Source organism: Aptenodytes forsteri, unplaced genomic scaffold, assembly GCF_000699145.1.
Source record: "Aptenodytes forsteri isolate BGI_AS27 unplaced genomic scaffold, ASM69914v1 Scaffold582, whole genome shotgun sequence".
NCBI classification, from domain to species: domain Eukaryota; kingdom Metazoa; phylum Chordata; class Aves; order Sphenisciformes; family Spheniscidae; genus Aptenodytes; species Aptenodytes forsteri.
This window is the reverse complement of record NW_008795675.1, coordinates 965,723-984,343: the sequence shown is the minus strand read 5'-3', so window position 1 is coordinate 984,343 and position 18,621 is coordinate 965,723. Positions and strand designations below refer to the sequence as shown.

The window sequence follows — 18,621 nt, the reverse complement described above, 5'->3', positions numbered from 1 at the left end:
TTTGTAGGATCAGTGATGACATGAAGCTGACTGACCTGGAACTGGTCAGGCTGGCAAATAATATTCAAGAGTTACTTTATAATGCCTCTGATATCTGCCATGATCGTTCAGTCAAGTTCCTCATGGCAAGAGCAAAGGTAAGGAGCTTGGGTCAGACTGCTGTTGGTGTCTCATCCTTAATGAGAATTTACTCTCAAGTTACTGGTTTAATGAGGGAGAGTTCTGAAATGGCATTCTCAGTTGAAATTAAGTAACTGTTGCTGCTGCCACAGGCACTTGATGTTAATGCCCAGAGCACACAAGCATTAACATATCATGTCATTGTAAGGCAATGTGGGTTTCTGCTACTTTTATTTTTTTTCCTTTTTAATATTCTGACTAGCTGTCTTTGAAGCTTCATGCAGAGAATGCATATCTATGACAGGGTAGCTGCTTGCACTGCAGTCTGCCTTCTCTGTCCCATGTAGGGTTAAGTAATGTGCCTCTTAAAATACTAGTAGCCCTCAGACATGCTGACTAGTTATTTCTATATATCTCTGAATTTTTGTGGTGTTATGTCTCCTTACGATGGTTTTCTTTGCATATAGGATGGCTTCCTGGAGAAGCTGAATTCCAATGAGTTTGTTGCTCTTTCTCGCTTGATGGAAGGCTTTATCTTAGATACTGAGCAGATCTGCGGCAGGAAAAGTATGTCCTTGCGAGGAGCACTTCAGAGTCAAGCCAATAGATTTGTGAATAGATTCCACGAGGAGAGGAAGACGAAACTAAGGTATCTCTGGGTAGAAGATCTTTGTGTTCTTACGTGAATAATTTTATCAATCATATGCCAGGCAAACACGATCTTTTGTTGCCTAGAACACTAGTAAGCCAGTTGTACTTAAGAGCAGGGGGTGAAAAAACTGTATTAAACGCCAATTATTTTCAATTGATTTCGACTTCTACTGTTTTCATAACTTAATTTCTTCAAACTGGATTGTTCTACAGTTACCTACATAAGGACAGTAATAGCTACAGGAAGTACTCAAGAGTGACATTGAAGGGCAGGATTGCTCTCTCTCAGGGGTTAAGTAACTTCAGGATAATTTGCTTCCAACTGTTTTTTTTTTTTTAAAAAAAACAAAAAAACACCAAACCCAAACAAACAAAAAAAACCAACCCCAAAAACCTCCAACAAAAACAATGAATAAAAAAAAACCAAACCACTTGGGGAACAGCCTTCCTAGTAACATACCTCAAGTCTTTTTGCTCTCGTTCATCAAAAGCTCTTAAAATTCCAGTATTTACACATTACTTCAGTGGCAGTGATCTCATAAGGATCTTTATTGCCTAGTGTAGTCTTTTGTCCTCTATGATAGATTGAATGAACAAATTGTGAGATCTCTAGGCCAACATGGTGTTTTTCTGTTTTGCTTCTGCCAATTGTTGGGCACCTCTTTCTAATGAAGATGAATAACATAACATTTTGGGCCACTGGCTTTTTTAAAATTACTGTAGTTTTGATTCCATGGCGTTGCAGGTAGGAAAAGCATCAAGACAAGGCACTTCATTTCCTCAGCCTCCTCTCTTTTGTGTTTATAACTAGCCTACTTTTGGACAATGAGCGCTGGAAGCAAGCTGAAGTTCCTGCCGAGTTTCAGGACCTTGTTGATTCTGTGTCAGATGGCAGAATTTCTCTCCCTGAAAAAAAAGCAGCAGGTGTGTATCTTGCAGTCCTACTGTTAGCTGAATTTATTATCAGCAAATCTGCTACTGAATGTTGATGGACATATTCCGATGTCACTCTTGATCAACAAAAAGAGTGAAAAACCTCTCCCCCCCCCCCCCCCCCCCCGTTACTGCTGTTGAAACTTCTTGTGCTGACCTTAAAAGATTATTTACTTATTTTTTGAAAACCCATTTAAGTGTTAGCACAGGGAGGGAGCTACTTTTTTATACAAGTATTCCCAGTGTAGAGGCTTACAGTCTTTGCACAAATTCAGTCTTTCCCCAGAACATACCACTGAAGTGTTGCAAGGGAACGAGGATCATGTGTGTGTGCTCAGCCCCCCTTGTGTTAAACAGAGCTTGCTCCTTCCCACTACTTCGTCTGCTGGTTGTTCAAATGAAAGGCAGCATGCTATGTGGCTGCTCATGGAAGTGAAAACTCATGTACATTCAATTATTTACCTTGCAAGAGAAACCTCATTTGACCTCAGACAAGTCTCGTTTTCTCCTCGTGCCCCATTTCCCCGTGTGCAAAATGGGAACGCATAATGCGTTCTTACCTTGTGGGGATACTCATCCGATGTTGCAGTGATGAATGTGTGTAAACAGCTAGAAGAGGAAGAAAACATACATAGAGGGGAAGGAAAATGGCAATAGATGAGAAGGAAGAAAATACAATAATGTCATGGTGGAGAAACCCCGACCCCCCAAAAAGAATATAGCAGATACAGAGAGTGTATTAGGCAATAATCACTCCAGTTATGGAACAAGACACCAAAATGTGCTCATTGACTATTGCTCTTAAAATAAGCTCTTGCAGCTTCCTTCAAGAAGATAGGAAACTGGTGGCATGAAATTTAGCATGAAAAAACTGTATCAGTAAGAGCTTCTCCTATGAAGCCTGAGGAAGAAGTGGTTTGAAGCTAAAATATTAATATACATGGCAAATCATTTGAGAATGTATAGTAGAAAACCTAGTGACTTTTTCTGCTTTTCTTCTTCTATTTGTAACCTGTTGTATTTGAAGTTTCTAATTACATAGTGACTGTGGGACTTTGGGGGATTTTTGATCTAAAATCCTAGCAGATAATAAAGTAACTTTATGGGTCATAATAATTATGATGGGTGACCAACTATATAATAAATATTGTAAAAGAGAGCAGTGCTCCAAAGATTGATTGTGGTTTTTTTTTTTCCAAGCCTTAGCAAGTGAGCACCAATTTTTTAGAAACTAGCATTTTTGTACTTGTTTTTAGTTCAACTCATCCCTTTTCTTTTCTTGCTAAAATGTCTAGCTACTGAAGAAAGAAAGCCAACTGAATTCCTTATTGTTGAAGGACAAAAATATGCAACAGTTGGGTAAGATGTACTCTTTTCTCTTAGCAGTGGGTTAGTTGGCGAGAACTTTTGAGTAGAACTGTGATGAATACTAACAGCTTTAGCAATCTTATTTAAATAAAAAAACATCTCTCCTTCCACAGACTAGTTTCTCTTTAGTTCCCAAACAGTTATAAAACATTGCAAGCTCTTCTGTACATTAAAATGCTCTTTCTTCTCTGAATGACTAGGCTGAAATTTAAAGTTTAATTTGAATATTTTTTTTTTCCAATTATTTCATGAAAACACATAGTCATGAAAATACAGGTTTGTCTTGATAGCACACTTGTTATTTCTTGCAATATATCTCTGGCAAAATCATAGAATAGTTTGGGTTGGAAGGGATCTTTAAAGGTCATCTAGTCCAACCCCCCTGCTGTGGGCAGGGACATCTTCAACTAGGTCAGGTTGCTCAGAGCCCCGTCCAGCCTGACCTTGAACGTTTCCAGGGATGGGGCATCCACCACCTCTCAGGGCAACCTGTTCCAGTGCTTCAACACCCTCAGCGTAAAAAATTTCTTCCTTATATCTAGTCTCAATCTACCCCCCTTTTGTTTAAAGCCATTCCCCCTTGTCCTGTCGTAACAGGCCCTGCTAAAAAGTCTGTCCCCATCTTTTTTATAAGCCCCCTTTAAGTACTGATAGGCCGCAATAAGGTCTCCCTGGAGCCTTCCATTCTCCAGGCTAAACAACCCCAAAATACATGAGTCCCCATTACTGAATGATTGCTTATCTTATTCAGAATAAGAAATAAGATAAGGGCTATCTCAGAAGCTGCATACGCTATTTCTTGGTATCCTGATTGCTTTGGATTGGAAAGTAGTTTCTTAAAGCTCGTTATATCAAAGACATTTTAAAATATATAATACTCACATACTTCTTTCATTTAAAAGCATGCTGTGTTTCCAGAGACTGTGAGGCTTAAGCATTAAATATGCATGAGAGTGTTTTTGGGGAGGGAGTAAAACCTGGAAGATCTCACTTCCCAGAGTCCTAACATCAGTTTACCCCAAACTTAAAAGTTCTGATTTACATGTCTTTAACCAGCTGTCGTTTTATGAGTTGCTTCATGATGCATCATTGTTCAATTAGAAACAGAAGCTGATGGCTCAGAACTTCTGTGCCAGCCAACTGATATCACTGCAAAAGAGCATTTCAGGTCAAGTAGGAGCATTTGAACATGCTTTAAAGGATAAAATTTACTTAATAGATGATGTGTTTGATAATCCATCTCTGCTCATTTGAAACTTGTTATATTTAGCTCTGTGAAGCAATTGTCAGCTTCACGTTGGTGCAAGTATTAGTTTCAGTTCTACACGCTTCTATATACAGTTTCATTGTAGTTAATCAAATAAAATGCATTCATGAAAAGAAGCCTAAATGTTCCCCAAAAATTCTCCAGGTGTTTATTTTCAGTTGATTATTCATCATCTTTCTGCACTCTACTGCCTAAAGGAAGAAAGAGATTTAACTTCTTGAAATGTTAGAATATATATTCTGAACATTTGAGCTTGCCTTAGTTTTCCTGCCTTCTGTGTATTTGAATTCAAAGGAGCGTACCTGCTCTTTGTGGAGCTTTCTTAATTCCATCCAGTAGCTCCCAAGTTCTCCAGTGCCTTCTGAACTCAGGGGAAATTACAGGTGTTGAGCCTATTTGAATATTTGGTGCTGTTTCTTCACAGCTGCCTTCTCTGTTTGTGACTCCTTAGCATTCATTACATCCTTGTCAATGGTGGTTGTTGTCTACATTCTGTGGATTTTTATACTTGCTCAAAGTTGGCCAGAATTACACAGTAGTATAAGAAAGGAGCTTTGGATTTTTTGTCCCCTGCCAACATCTACATGGAGACTTCTAGTTCCACAGTAGCTTTTTTGGAGATTAAAAAGTTATACCAATGAACCTTAGAGATTTTCTCTCATATATGTTAAGTACTTTTTCCACGTGCCACCCTGTGGAATGGGTATTCTTTATAACTATCTTTATGTATATCTTCTTTTATGTTTTACTACTTCTTCAGATCAGTTAGTGGCTTTATTTAATGCTATAATCTCTAGCATTAGGTAGCTTTCTATCAACGTGACTGGCTGTGTTTGGTTTTTCAACATCTTCTGTGCACTGAGATGACATATTTGGCTGTTTCCTCTCTTGTAGGACAGTATTGCTGTTAATAAGAATAATCCTTGAGTACTGCCAGTGTGTGGATAACATTCCTTCCATCACCACTGATATGCTTACCCGCCTGTCTGATTTACTGAAGGTATGACTCCAAATGTACCATCTGTGCTAATCAGGGGCATTCAGGGCGGAGAACGTGTCTTACTCTCCGTAATGCTTCACGTGCTTTTATGATTTAATATAAATGATATAAATTGTCTAGAAATGATTGCATTTGTTACTGTGCCATAAGGTAGCCTTTTAAGCTAAGGGCATTAAAGATGCAATTTGTTGTGTGAATTAATTTTGGGAAGGCTGTCTTGCCTCTTGTTCACCTGGAATATTGAAAATCCCGTCTAGTAGTGTTTGCAATGGCTGCCTGTCCTTCAGGCTGGGTGTAGGATTAATGCTGCTGAAGAAAAAGCAATTTGATCCCAGATGCCACAGAGATATATCTATATTCAGGAAGGAAACGACTCCCTTGGTTTTTACAAGTCAGTAGAGGTATAGTCAGTAGAAGCGTGAAAAATAGTATGGGATGAAGCTTCTGTTGTAAAATGTAATGATGAAAGACCAGGACCTTTTGTTTTTTCTCACTAGAGAAGAGGAAAGCTGGTAAAGCACAGATAATACAAGGTAATATAAGTATACAATAATAAAAGGAGCACATAAATGCACCTAAATATAAAAATATATATAAAAATATATATATATTTATATAGGCTCCAAAGCCTAGCAGTCAATTTATTTCAAGGTTTTCACTTGTGTCTTTGGCCACAAAGGTTATGTCAGATATTAGAGTTCTGAACGTAAGCATAATCGATAAAAGATAAACAGATTCTACTCTCCAAAAGTATATTTTACATAAGGTGGGGGGATGGGGGAAGGGAAACACACCCTAGGAGATGGGCCTTTAAATGATCTTCCTGTTGGCAGTTCTTATCTGAATAACCAGATGCAGGAACATTCCTCCCTGCAGACATCATTCAGATTCATCCACAAACCTTCCCCTTTGAAAGCACTGTCCAAGGCAAATCAGTCGGTCTGGGACTGGGGATGCCCCTCTTCGCCTCTTGTTCCCCAGCTGCTGCTTCACTCAAATCTTGCAGCACCTTTTCGCAGGCAGGCAGAATAGCAGCAGATGCCTCAAACTTGGCCAAATTTGCATCTCTGTGTTACTCCTCTCTCCCTACCATATCTTGTTCTGGCTCTGTCATTTGTGTTTTATTCCTTGGTATTCAAACATCATGTGCAGTTTAATTATTGTATTTCCTATCTGGCAGCAAGGTGCCATCAATTGGAGAGATGACAAGAACAGCTAGCAAAAACAAAAGCTCATTTATTACACTTTCGAACAAAATAAGAGCCACTCAAGGAGTCCTTGCAGGTCACTATGCTTTTTGTTTGACAACTGTCAGAGCTAGCAAGCTTTGAAGGTAGCAAGAGCTAGTCTTTATTGTGATGGAAACTGCAAAGTGTTCCCAGGTAATGAAATTCCAGGCCGTTTTGAACTGTGGCTGCAACCAGAGTGAAATGACACCTGTGCATGGACAAAAACACGATCATAATTACTGGAGTTGTTTAGTTGGTGCAGACAAGAGAAGGGTTGCAGCCACGGTGCCGGAACGCAGAAATGCTTTCCTCCAAGCAGTCACAAGGAGGGGGTATTGCTCTTTTGGTGTTTCAGGCACGCTGTTTTCTCGCTGCTTTGTCTGCAACAGGCCATCCGGTAACTGAGTAATATCCACGAAAGGCAGAGAGAGAGTACGAGTGTCTATCATCCTTTATAGAGCATGTTTTTAATGGTCTGCCATGCAGTCGATGAGTTGGCGCTAACCTGAGCTAAATACCTCAGAGGAGCTTAGGCTGTGTAGGATATATCTGTCCTTGACTCAGTGGATCTACTTCTAAAGTCCACCAGGAGGCATAAGAAAAGGTCTTGCTTTTCAGGAGCAGGAGGAGGAGATGAAGTGAATGTCAGACAGTTTCAGGCCCTGAATTCTGTCTGATATCAGAGTAGATTATGCCTCTCTCAGGTCAGGGGCCACATTTAGCCTCAGGTTCAGTTGTGGCACTAGATCTGGGTTGCTTTTCTGGCCCTGGACACACCACTCTGGCAGCCCAGAGTGGGGGTGTGGGGTTCACGGTGTATCCTCTGTGGTCCTGAGTTTTGTGACTGACTCCAGGCAATAGCCAGAAAAATTGTTTCTTGTTTTTACTCAAGGAGGGTTGAAATTTTAGGTTTGTTCTTGCAATATCATTAAGCTGGACCTGTGAAGCAGGATTGTGGCTCCCCAATAAAGGAGCTGTATGTGAGAGAAATCCTCTGTGTTGCAGACACAAGCTGCAGGGCAACCTTGTCACAATTTCTTGTGAATCTTTCTTCAGGTGTAAGAGAAAGGGTCAGCTCTCTGTAGGTTTTGCCTCCCAATTTCCACCCCAGTGTCAACAGGACAGTTCTGTTCAAACATGAGCCCTGAGACTTCTGCTCTCCATTCAGAGCAGGAACTGGGGACAGCAGCAATGGCTCCTCCAGCTCTACTGCATCACCCAAGACAGTCTAGAATATCTGGTGTCTCAAGCTGGGTGGTGGAGCAGGATTCCAAAATAAGACAGAATATGCTAACAGTCTTACTGTCCAGAGACCTTGCTGGCCTGTGTACATTTAATGATAACTTCTTTTCTTCTGGAACTAAGTTAGGAAGATCAAGTCATGAGTCATCCACTGTACCTGGAATTCTTACAGAACTGGTTTTTGACATGGCTTAACATCTTCTGTGCATCATTTCTTAATGTGTTATATTTCTTATATGTGTTAATTTCTTATAGTGTTACAGATGCAGCCACCTCAGCAGCAGTGAGTTTCAGTGCTTTCAAGTTTTCTTTAACATCAGCAGTGGGGAAGGTCTAGAGCCAGAGCAGAAACTTGTTCTTTTGATATTTTCCATTCTGATATTACACTTGTCTACTGTACTTAGCAAAACTAGTGAGATCCTTATCCTTCACTCCATCCAAGGTCCTTGTTTGAGAAGTACGTTTTAAAGAATTCTAGTACAAAGCCATTCTTGTGTACGGCTTTCAAAGTAAGGCTGAACATTGCTAGTCTGCAGCAAGTCTGACTTGCTGCTTTTCTTTCACACCGAGAGAAGCCTCACCCAAAGGTCTCATAGAGAAGCAGAAATTAGTCCCTGAATTGAAATCACTGAGTAGCTAACTGTGTTTTTAATAGCAGTATTTCTACTTCCCTTTGCTGAAACCCTGCCTTGAGTGCTTTAGCATAAGCTGAGTCAAAAAAACCACTACGGGCCAGTGACTACTGAGAGTGGTGAAAAAGTTCCTTTTGTCTTACTAGTTAACAGTCGTGGACTCCTCTGTCGTAAGGAGTATGTGAAACTCTGGTACTGGCCTTCATAATAGTCTATTTCATCTTGCAAAATTCTATTGATGGTATTTCTAAACTGTGGTTATGTGTAGTTGTGAAAGAGTCAGCATGCACTTTCACTATCTTTTTCTTTCTCACAGTATTTCAATTCTAGAAGTTGCCAACTAGTGCTTGGAGCTGGTGCATTACAAGTTGTTGGTTTGAAAACAATCACTACAAAAAACCTAGGTATGGATTTCTATATTTAAAATGTCAAAGCTTGTTCTCCTGCCTGGTAAAAAAAACCCAACCAAACAAAAAACCCCTAAACATTTATGATAAGCTACATTTGTGGTGTGGCACCGTGCATGGAATACAGAGGGTGATAAGACCTTGCTGGTTAGGGGGTAAAACATGTATAAAAGCTAGTGAATTGTCTGATTAAGGGGTGCACTGAAATCCATCAAATTCCTTTGCTGTCTGCTGGATTACTTTAAATGTAAAGCTTCACTGTGTTACATGAAGGAAATACAGGAACAAATACACAGGCTAGCAAGGACTGCGGGAAGGTGTAGTTACTTTTTCAGCAGTGACTTTGGCATGCTTGGGAGCTGCTTCGTGTTCAGATCTTGAGATTGGAGGTACATAGGTAGAGGAATGCAGCCAAACCCCCGTCTCCCCGTGCATCTCGCTGAGCTGTGCTGTCCCATCTGCCCCGTGGTGCTGCATTCTGTAATGCTGTGTCCACATACAGCTCCTACGGGTTATAACTGCATGTCAGTAATGCGCAAAAGGATTTCTGTGAGTGGCTCTGAATTGAATAGTTAGTCTTTACGTGGCTGAGTGTCCTGGCACAGTCAGGTAACTTAGGGCTCAGTGTCTGTGTGCTGAAATCCAAACCATGATTTGGGCTTCAGAGTTTCTCATTTTCAGTGTGCAGCTATTTAGCTGAATTGCCAGACCCAGGTTACCCGTCTGGACTACTTTAGCTGCTCTGAAAAGCTGGGGAGATCTAGGTGCCCAATTCCATGCTACAGAAAAGTCTGACACACTATTCGAGACCCCCAGTTTTAAACTCTCTCCTGAAATTAAGAGCCTTTGGTTGATGGGTTGAAGCAGGTGTTTGAACTTGCAGTTCCCATGTTTCAGGGTGTCCTGATTACCAGTCTGCATTTCCCTTTTTAAAAGGGAATAACTTGAGGAGGATGGGTTGAGAGGCTTCCCCCAAGGGGCCATGGGCCATAATGTTGGAGCAGACACAAGTGAGCAGAGAAAAGCTGGGTCAGGTCTTTGCTCCAGAAGGCTTGGCCAGTGTAGTGACCACTCTGGCACCACTGTGTGTCCCGCTGCCAGCTCAGGCCCTGAGCTGCACCACAGGCAGGAGCAGGCTCTGGGCAGCACAGTACTGGCGGGGCAGAAGAAATATTGATGCCTTGAGAATGTGGCTGCTGAGGTTAGGTAGCTGATGAGTCAGGTCTTTTGAGATCTCTCTGATGTCTGCGTGTGCTCAGGGCTCAAAATGTCAAGTAGGCACTTAAAGCCTCTTGTAAAATTAGTCCCTTATCCCGTATCTTACAGAAGCTGGGTGTGAATAGCCAGGTACTAGTCTGGCGTCTTCACTGGGTGGGGTTTCCTAGTGGAAACAAATGTTTTCCTTTTTTTTTTTTTTTTTTAAATTAAAAAAAAGGATGCTAAATTGTGTCAGATCTGCTATTTATGTGAAAGGAGATACAGTCTACACAAAATGACTCTTCCTGTGTAATAATGAAGTTCTTTTTCTTTCCCTTTCTCACTTCTGGATTTACAGCCCTTTCTTCACGTTGCCTACAGCTAATCGTACACTACATTCCTATTATCAGGGCTCATTTTGAAGCTCGACTGCAGCCGAAGCAGTTTAGCATGCTCAGGCATTTTGACCACATTATGAAGGTAATTCTTTTGGCATTTCCTAATTAAACGCAAAGTTCTGCTTTTCAACTGTGCTCTGAAGAATATGAATGCCATTAGATAGTAAATAAAACCTGCTTTCTTCCATTACAGGATTATCACGACCACATAGCTGAAATTTCAGCAAAGCTCGTTGCCATAATGGATAGCTTATTTGACAAACTGTTATCCAAGGTAAATGGTTTATGGAAATAATAATTATACACTCTCTAAATTGCAATTGGAGGCCTCATTGTATACAGTCTAGATGTTTCAAATGGAGTCTTAAACTTTCCTAATGAGGAATTGTTTGAACTTCTTTAAACTGTATAAACACAAAGCTCTGTGCTGTACTTGTGAATGTGTTTTGTCTTAACATTTGCTACCTGGGTGTCGTTCGCCTTCACCCCCACAAAAAAAAATTGTTCGTTTACTCCTTCAGCAGTAACAGAAATGCTTTGGCTGGCGCAGATGCTCTGGTGTTTAGAAACTGAAGTGTTCTCCTACCCTCAGCAGTTTTATCCACTGACAGCTCTTGTCTGCAGTCAGGCTGAGACAGTTCCCATTTCCTGCTCTTCCTGACGGTGCCTCTTTGGAAGTGGGGAGCTGTAATTTCCTGCAGCTGAGGAAACAGCAAAAAACTGCTGAGGAGGAAGAGTTTTTGGAGGGGAAGGACCAGCTCTTCTATTGGGCTGTAGGGCTGGGGGCTCGAGGTCTGCGCTTAGCAGTTTCTGCTGTGTAGCAACGGTAATAGCTGTCCCACGAAGTGCTCGTAATGTTTTTTTGGTTTTTGAACACCCGTCAGTGGAACAGGTTGGTCCTGGCCTGGATCCACTCACTCTGGCTCATCTTGAGGCGGAATACACTGAGAGAGACTGCCCCAAGGTGTGGCCTGCTGGGCCCACAGATCTGATGGATAAAGTACATGAGCTTTTAAAGCTTAGTGTTTTGCTTTGGATCTTATTCACTCTGGCTCATCTTGAGGCGGAATACACTGAGAGAGACTGCCCCAAGGTGTGGCCTGCTGGGCCCACAGATCTGATGGATATGAGCTATGAGCTTTTAAAGCTTAGTGTTTTGCTTTGGATCTTATGAAAACAGAGAAAAAAAAAAAAGCAGCTGTTTCATGAGAGAAAAAAATTAATTCTTTACTGACCGATTTGATGGATTGGCCTGGGCCAACCTCTTCCTTGTAGGAGCTCACGAGAAGCACAGAATCTCCCTGGTGAGCACAGGCTGGGGACAGGCTGATGGGGGCTGCAGTGAGGTGGCCGTAACAGGCAGCATTTCTGTCTTCCTTGCTGTTTCTGTTGTTTTATTGTTTGTTTTATGTTGTGCTTTTTCTTATCATCTGTTTCTCTGGGCTGATAAATAGTGTTACCTAAACTTAGGGGGGGGAAAAACCCCAAAGCATTTAAATTATGATTCCCCACCCCCTGTTGTGTTTACACTTTTTAAAACATGTTTATGCCCTTTTCTAAACATCCAAATAGTGGTCTGCTGCTTTTTTGGTTTTTTGTCCCACATAAAAATACCTGTTCTGTGAAGTAACATAGCTTTTTGGTCACTTTACCTCTTATCTCTTGAAAATAAAAGATAAATGCAAGGATTTAGATTATTGATGCTAAACAAGTTAGCCCACAACAAACCAGTAACACAGTTTGTTCTTGATGGTAGTTAGTAAGTATCCATCCCTTACTGTCCTTCCATATTTACAGCCCATTCTCCTCTTGTGAGCTGGCATGAGATATAAACTGAGAATATTCCTGTCCTTTAGAGCTCTTAAAGACTTGAGTGAGAGTGCCTGGTTCACATGAATGCAACCCACAGAGTACAGGAGGAAAGGAGACCATGTGTTGATTTGCCTCCATTCCTAACATACCCCATAATTTGGCTCATCTTGTTCCTGAAATAATGAAATCTTGGCACTGAAGGGTGTGAAGAACATAAAAACAGGAAATATGCAAATGGGCATGTCAGTGCAACCATGTCAGTATGTTCTTTGTGTTACATGTTTTTGTGAGAGTCCCAAGTATTTCAGTGCCTTGTGGATAAAGCGGTCACCTGCTTTAAAGCGTGTAAATCTGAATGAGTAAGCAAGCAAGCTCCATAGCGGTGTGTGTCCAGCATGCTTTAAAAACAAACATTGCATGGTCTAGAAACCTGTTTTGTAGGAGACAAACGGTTTGGTCCAGTAGAAGGGACATTGACCTGGCACTTGGGTAACGTGAACAAGTTACTTTTGCATTTCCAGGCTCTGCTTCCCTCTGGGAGCTCCGTGGAACAGGAGCTGTCTTTCACACAGTGCCACCGTGATGAGGCCGCGTGCTCAGCAGGGCATTTCACAACAGCACAGACAGTTCGCAGCAGCTGTCTATTAACTTTGGCAGGGAGATGAAACAGGAACAGGGGTATCTGACAGCTGTAATTAACAAGTGAAAAAGGCGTAGGCTTTTAAAAAGAGATAAATGTTCATGGAAAAAATCCAGTGTGAGTTAGCTGCTCTTGGAGCTTGCTGTCTTATGACCGTTTGGACAAAAGAGCAGTAAATTTTTGTCTGATCCCTCATGGTACTACACGCTGTTGACCTTATCTAGAGACAAAAATGGCCAGCACCTTGCAGGGCTGGAGCTCATGTTCCTCTCTGGTGCTGTTGCTTTTCCCCCGTCACGATGAAGAGTTTGATTCGTCTGTAGTCATGCAGGAGCCATTGCTGCAGCTTGCCAGTTCCCTTTGGCTTTGCAGCATACTGGTAAATTGTAAATCATTTGTTGCCTAACTCTCATGTCTTGAGGCACAATCCTGTACGCTGTGCAGTTGTCCCATGCAGAGAGCAGGGCTCCTGGAGCAGTAAGCACTATTTTTCTGCTACTTCTGTCAAAATTAGGTCATCGTTTTGGCTTTTCCATAAAGACTTTCTCAAAACTCCCCATTTCTTTTTTTTTTCTCACACTCAGGCAAACTTTGTTCCCTTTCACAATTCAGGCTAGCATGAGAGAGCGCATGTGCTCCCATGTGTTTGTAAATAATTTAACTAGAACGATTCAGCTCTTCCACTGAATTGTGCAAGGCTCTGTGAGGAAGTATCACCCTACCGAAGGTGACCTACCAGTTTAACCCAGGCCTGTGCTAGCACAGGCTCTCCACCAGGAATTGAAGAGCTGGCTTCACTGTTCCTGGGACAGTTTTTTGAGGTGCTTCTGAAATCGCATTCAGATCTTCCCTATCCAGGGTGGGGACGTAAGAATTTTGTTCCCTTTGTAGCAAATCTCTTGCCATCTGGTGGTTTCCAGTGTCTTGTTTCTTGATCTCAGTCACTGGGAGAAGCGATATTTCCTACTTTGTTTTCCAAGGTATTTCTGCAACGGTTTTGTGGGGGTTTTTACTTTTTGGGTTTTGTTTGGTTTTTTTTTTATGGCTAGTATTGAGTTTTCAGAAGCTTCCATTTCTTTATGCTTTCCTTTCCTTGTTTCTTCAGAAATTTGGATGTGTGTGATCTCAAGAGAAGTTTTCTCTCATGAAGTACCTGAGGGGCATATTCATCAGAGGTGGAATTGCTTGTCTGTCATTGACTCATACAAATGTGAAGGAGAGGGCCAGCTAGCAGGCCACATAGCTACATCTGTGTAGCTGGCACAGTGATTATTCTCTGCCTCTGTAATTCGTAGGGTAGTGGAAACCAACAAAAAGTAATGAGCAAAGAGAAGCAATTCAAACTAACAAAGATGAATAGATGAAGTTGGGAAATCCTCAGATCTCATACTGGTTTGAATGTTACTGTTTGCTTATAAAGATTGATTGCATGATGTGAGTCCTTGGCTGAATCAGATCATGCTGAGCAACCGTTTTAATTTGTGATATGCTAAATGAGCCTTGATTCATGACATCATTAGCAATGCAGGACTTCAGATGGCTGTTGGAAATCCTCCTCTATAAACTGTTTTAAGGAGGCAGAAAGGAGTAACTGGTTTTGGTTTTATTTCCAGTATGAAGTGAAAGCTCCTGTTCCTTCAGCATGCTTCAGGAATATCTGCAAGCAAATGGCAAAGATGCATGAAGCTATATATGATCTCCTTCCTGAGGAGCAAACTCAGGTGAATGTTATTTTTGAGATTCATGTAACACCTCCCTTGCAAATGCACATGAACTTGGTAACAAGAGAGACTTCTGCTTTATCTAGGGGGAAAAAAATTCTTTTTTGAGTCTTTGTGAAACCCACACATTAGAGGTTGGCAGCAGTCATGCAGACAGCTCAGTCTGAACTGAAGTAAGTGTTCGGATGTGCAGGGAGAACGATGAGACACGCAAAAAGAACTGATTCCAGCATTTTGAGCTGCATTTTAATGTCTAGAGAGGTGGAACTTCAGGAATTAGTGCTGAAATTCTACACAAATGGCAACACTTTGGGGCTTGAGTACAGCCCTTTTAGGGAATTCTTCTGTAACGCTGCTCAAACTTAGTGGCTTCTTAAGGTCCCTAGATGTATTATGCAGCCATGTTGTACCAGATGTGCTTTTTCAGTATTTTGCTGCAGTTCTTGCTACTGCAGAGTTGTAAATCTAAGGACAGGAAGGACTGATAAAGTCACTGAATGCACTAAGTTGTAGTTTCTCTTTTGCACCAAATCAAATGGTCCCTTCAAACTGTTTTTCACGCTTTCTCTTGGAAAAAAGACTTTAAGTGGTTATAGTACAGGAAAGAGATTTGTTATCTTTTAGCCTTAATTGCTAGATACTTCAGACAACAGGGAAGAAAAATTCGTGCTCCAAAGAACGTGTCCTCTAAGTGCAACACGTAACAAATAAGTGAGGGTGCGTACTGTCCTGTGTGTTATAAACTGTATATGGCCAGAAAGATTAAGAGGCCAAAGGACTGGCAGAAGGGAAAGTCACATGAATTGCAAAAAACAAAACCGAAAGTTAGTGGTTTAAGGTGTTTGCAATGTATTTCCTCACTGTAGGCAGTGATGCAAGCATGGGGATGGTTCCTTACTCTGGTTCTGTGGTTTCTTCTAGATGTTGTTTTTACGAATTAACGCAAGCTACAAACTTCACCTGAAGAGGCAGCTGGCCCACCTAAACGTAGTCAATGATGGAGGACCTCTAAATGGGTACGTTTGGGCTTTTTTTTTTTTTACTGCTTAATTTAAATAAGCAGGCTTTGTCTTCTGCAAGAAAGTTGTGATTGCAGAATGCAGCCACACTCCATGTTTGAGTACGTCCTATTTGGAGCTTTCTTACAGTAAAGGACATGAATTGTGCCTTTCCACAGGTAACTAGGAATGCAGTCAGCTTGGTAATAGGTTGGGAGCTGGGCATTGTCCTACTGGAAACCTGCTGTAGGTTTCCTCGGTTTATGGATTGCATTTTCTCCTTTTGTGTGTCAGCAGTAGCCACAGTTTAGTTCGCAAGAATTGCATGATTCCTGAAGCAGTTTTGAAACGTGGGTGATGACTCATGGTGCTAGCAAAGTAAAAATAGGAAAAAGTGATTTCATCTGTGCAATGGGCAGCTTCTGTAGAGAAACTGTTTTTTCAGCAGAACTAGATTTGAAACAGAGATTATGCTCGCAGAGCTTTTCCCCTTTCCTGCCCCAGCCCAACCCTCCATCACCAAAACGGGTCAGTGGTACCTCTCCTGAGAGGGTGTGCCTGGCTGTGCCTGGCGTCCCACGCCTCCCGGGAAAGCGTACAGTCTCTTGCAGGCTGAATCCTATTGTAAGTCAGATTGTCCCCTGAAACAGTGGGTTCTATAATGGTTCTTAATGACCTCGGGGTGTTTATTTGCAGTGTGGTAGGAGCGAAATTCAGTCGGCCTACCCACATGCAAGAAAGCATTGTCTTGGGCTGAAGAAGCCAGAGAAGGAAGTTTATAAATGTTTCAAATGTTGCTGGAATGGAGAAGAGTTTTGTTTCCGTCCAATTTATTCTTACTTGTCCTGCTTAAGCTTATTCATCCTTGTACTCTGTGAAAGAGTTTATCTGGCCTGGTTTTCTGTGCTTGGTAACATCCAGTTGCCTTTGGTACTTGCTAAGGCATTTGTAAGCCAACAAGCTTACTGAACAGGAGTGAGGCCACAGCAGCCCCAGCTGAAATGAGAGCACCCAGGGTGTGTTCGGGAGCGTTTCGCACTTGGGTTTCTAGTCCTAAACAGTGTGTGTGCTGTCTTCATCCTGCTCTTTTGGTTTTTGTTTGATGCTTGTAGTCGGATGGTGTAAATGGATCCCTTTTTGGCAGGAGGGGCAGGTGTTCCTGGTGACATACTGGTGGTGTATTTCCCAGCACAGTCATCCTTACTGTCAGAAGGGTCTCTCATCTGCAGCTGGAAACAGTAATGCCCAGAGTTTGTTTCTTTTATGGCAGCAGTTACTTACTTTAGAACGCAGCTCTCTGGGATTGAGTCGTCGGGGCCTTTTGAGAAGGGAAACATCAAACGCTGGATTTCACTTGCTGCTCTTCCAGCAGTCTTCACTGACCTAGTTTTCTGATCCTCATCCTATTTTAAACTGCCTGTTTCTGTAATAATGATAAAAATCCAGGTCTGTGAATCCTGGTTAACTTTTTACTATGAAAATAAAATACAACTTTTGTGCCTACATTTTGCTGCTTTCTAACTGGAAACACCACGGGTCTGTCATCCCCTGGTATGTTTCAACAATGTATGAGGGATTTTAACTCTGTATAAACTGTTACAAACAATATTGCTGTTCGGTTACTTTTACATTAACCTTCTAGAGTACAGAAGCTAATGTTGCAATAATTAATATTCTAAATTGCAACGGAATCGGGGGGTTAAGTCGAGGTAAGCCTGGGATTACAGCAAGAGAATAGAAGTTTTAGATGCCCAATTCCTGCTGAGTTTTCTGAACTTGTCACTTGATCTCCCTTCCCTATAACCCCAAAGCGATGCTCTCGGGCTTGGAAACTCGCCAGTGCACTACCCAGCCCCCCACTCCTTTCCCCCCCCCCCAAAAAAACCCCCCCCCCGCCGTAGCATTGAGTTTTGAACTGATATTTTAAAACATCTAATTCAGGCGTAGTATTTGAACCTGGATTGTTGTAATAGTGTGCCCAATTGATAAACAAACCCGGGTTGTTTTTCTGAATACCCCAGGTGGATGTGATCTGTTCAGCTGCTAACCTTCTCGTATGTTTCACTGCAGACTGGTTACTTCAGATGTAGCTTTTTACACTGGAAACCTTCAAGCTCTGAAAGGCCTTAAGAACTTAGACCTAAACATGGCTGAAATTTGGGAGCAGAAGAGGTGATAATCCACTGGGAGCAGCCACTTGGCTCCGACAACAGACCGACTTTCTTCTAAGCAGCGTGACGACTGTGAGGTGAATACTTAAGACCGGAGTCCAAGAAAGGACACTATTGATAGTCGGGGAAGCTAGACTCAGAGTGAGCTGCAGGGAGCGATCTTTTCAGTGTCCTTCAGCAAGAAACAAGTGATCAGCTGTCTGTGCAATGTTTTTTCATTCTCTCTGGAAACAGACTCAGGTTTCTTTGGACCAAATCCAAAAGAACACATAGCTGTAACACAGCTGTAGTTGTCTAGAATGCTCTGTATATCTTTATATTAAAAAGATGCTTTGCATTTCTTCTAGTGCAATGAAATTCACATGGTGTCCCACCTTATTTAATGATGGTACAATATAAAAATCTTGCAGTTGGAACTCTGTAGAAAATGTTTTTCTCTATGAAACAATGCTGTTCTAAAATTTATTTTTTTACAGAACTTTATATAAATAAATGTCTTTTGATTGCTTGCATATAGGATTCAGATTTGTTAGGGAGCGGTCCTGTTTCAGGGGATTTCTCACAGCTGGGCTCCAATGCCATCTGAAGATGTGCTTTTTCTAACAAACTGAAGCCATTACCTACAGGACAGAGTTGCGAAATGATAATTGTTAGCAGTGACAGCCCAACAGTGGGCTTCCGGTGGAATCTGAAGGTAGCACAAAGGCTGGTGTGGGGATGGTTTCCTGCAGCTACCCAACCACAGACTAGGCAGCGCCACTGTCAGTAGGGTAAGGACAGGGAGTGTTTCAGGACTTTGCCCATTGCTCTGCAGTCCTAAAGACACAAAGCAGTG

General features: G+C 41.8%; 1 protein-coding gene across 1 annotated transcript in view; it reads left to right on the top strand.

Annotated features, from left to right (window-relative positions):
• Positions 1-18,146, top strand: part of VPS54 (VPS54, GARP complex subunit) — a 42,591-nt gene extending 24,445 nt beyond the window's left edge. The window contains exons 12-22 of the mRNA XM_009282604.1: positions 8-137; positions 588-769; positions 1,583-1,695; positions 3,000-3,063; positions 5,234-5,339; positions 8,759-8,846; positions 10,405-10,526; positions 10,638-10,718; positions 14,510-14,617; positions 15,539-15,633; positions 17,686-18,146. Of these exons, the coding sequence (XP_009280879.1) occupies positions 8-137; positions 588-769; positions 1,583-1,695; positions 3,000-3,063; positions 5,234-5,339; positions 8,759-8,846; positions 10,405-10,526; positions 10,638-10,718; positions 14,510-14,617; positions 15,539-15,633; positions 17,686-17,791 (1,195 nt within the window). The 3' untranslated portion in view covers positions 17,792-18,146. The remainder of the gene's footprint in view (positions 1-7; positions 138-587; positions 770-1,582; positions 1,696-2,999; positions 3,064-5,233; positions 5,340-8,758; positions 8,847-10,404; positions 10,527-10,637; positions 10,719-14,509; positions 14,618-15,538; positions 15,634-17,685) is intronic.
• Positions 18,147-18,621: the final 475 nt, after the last annotated feature.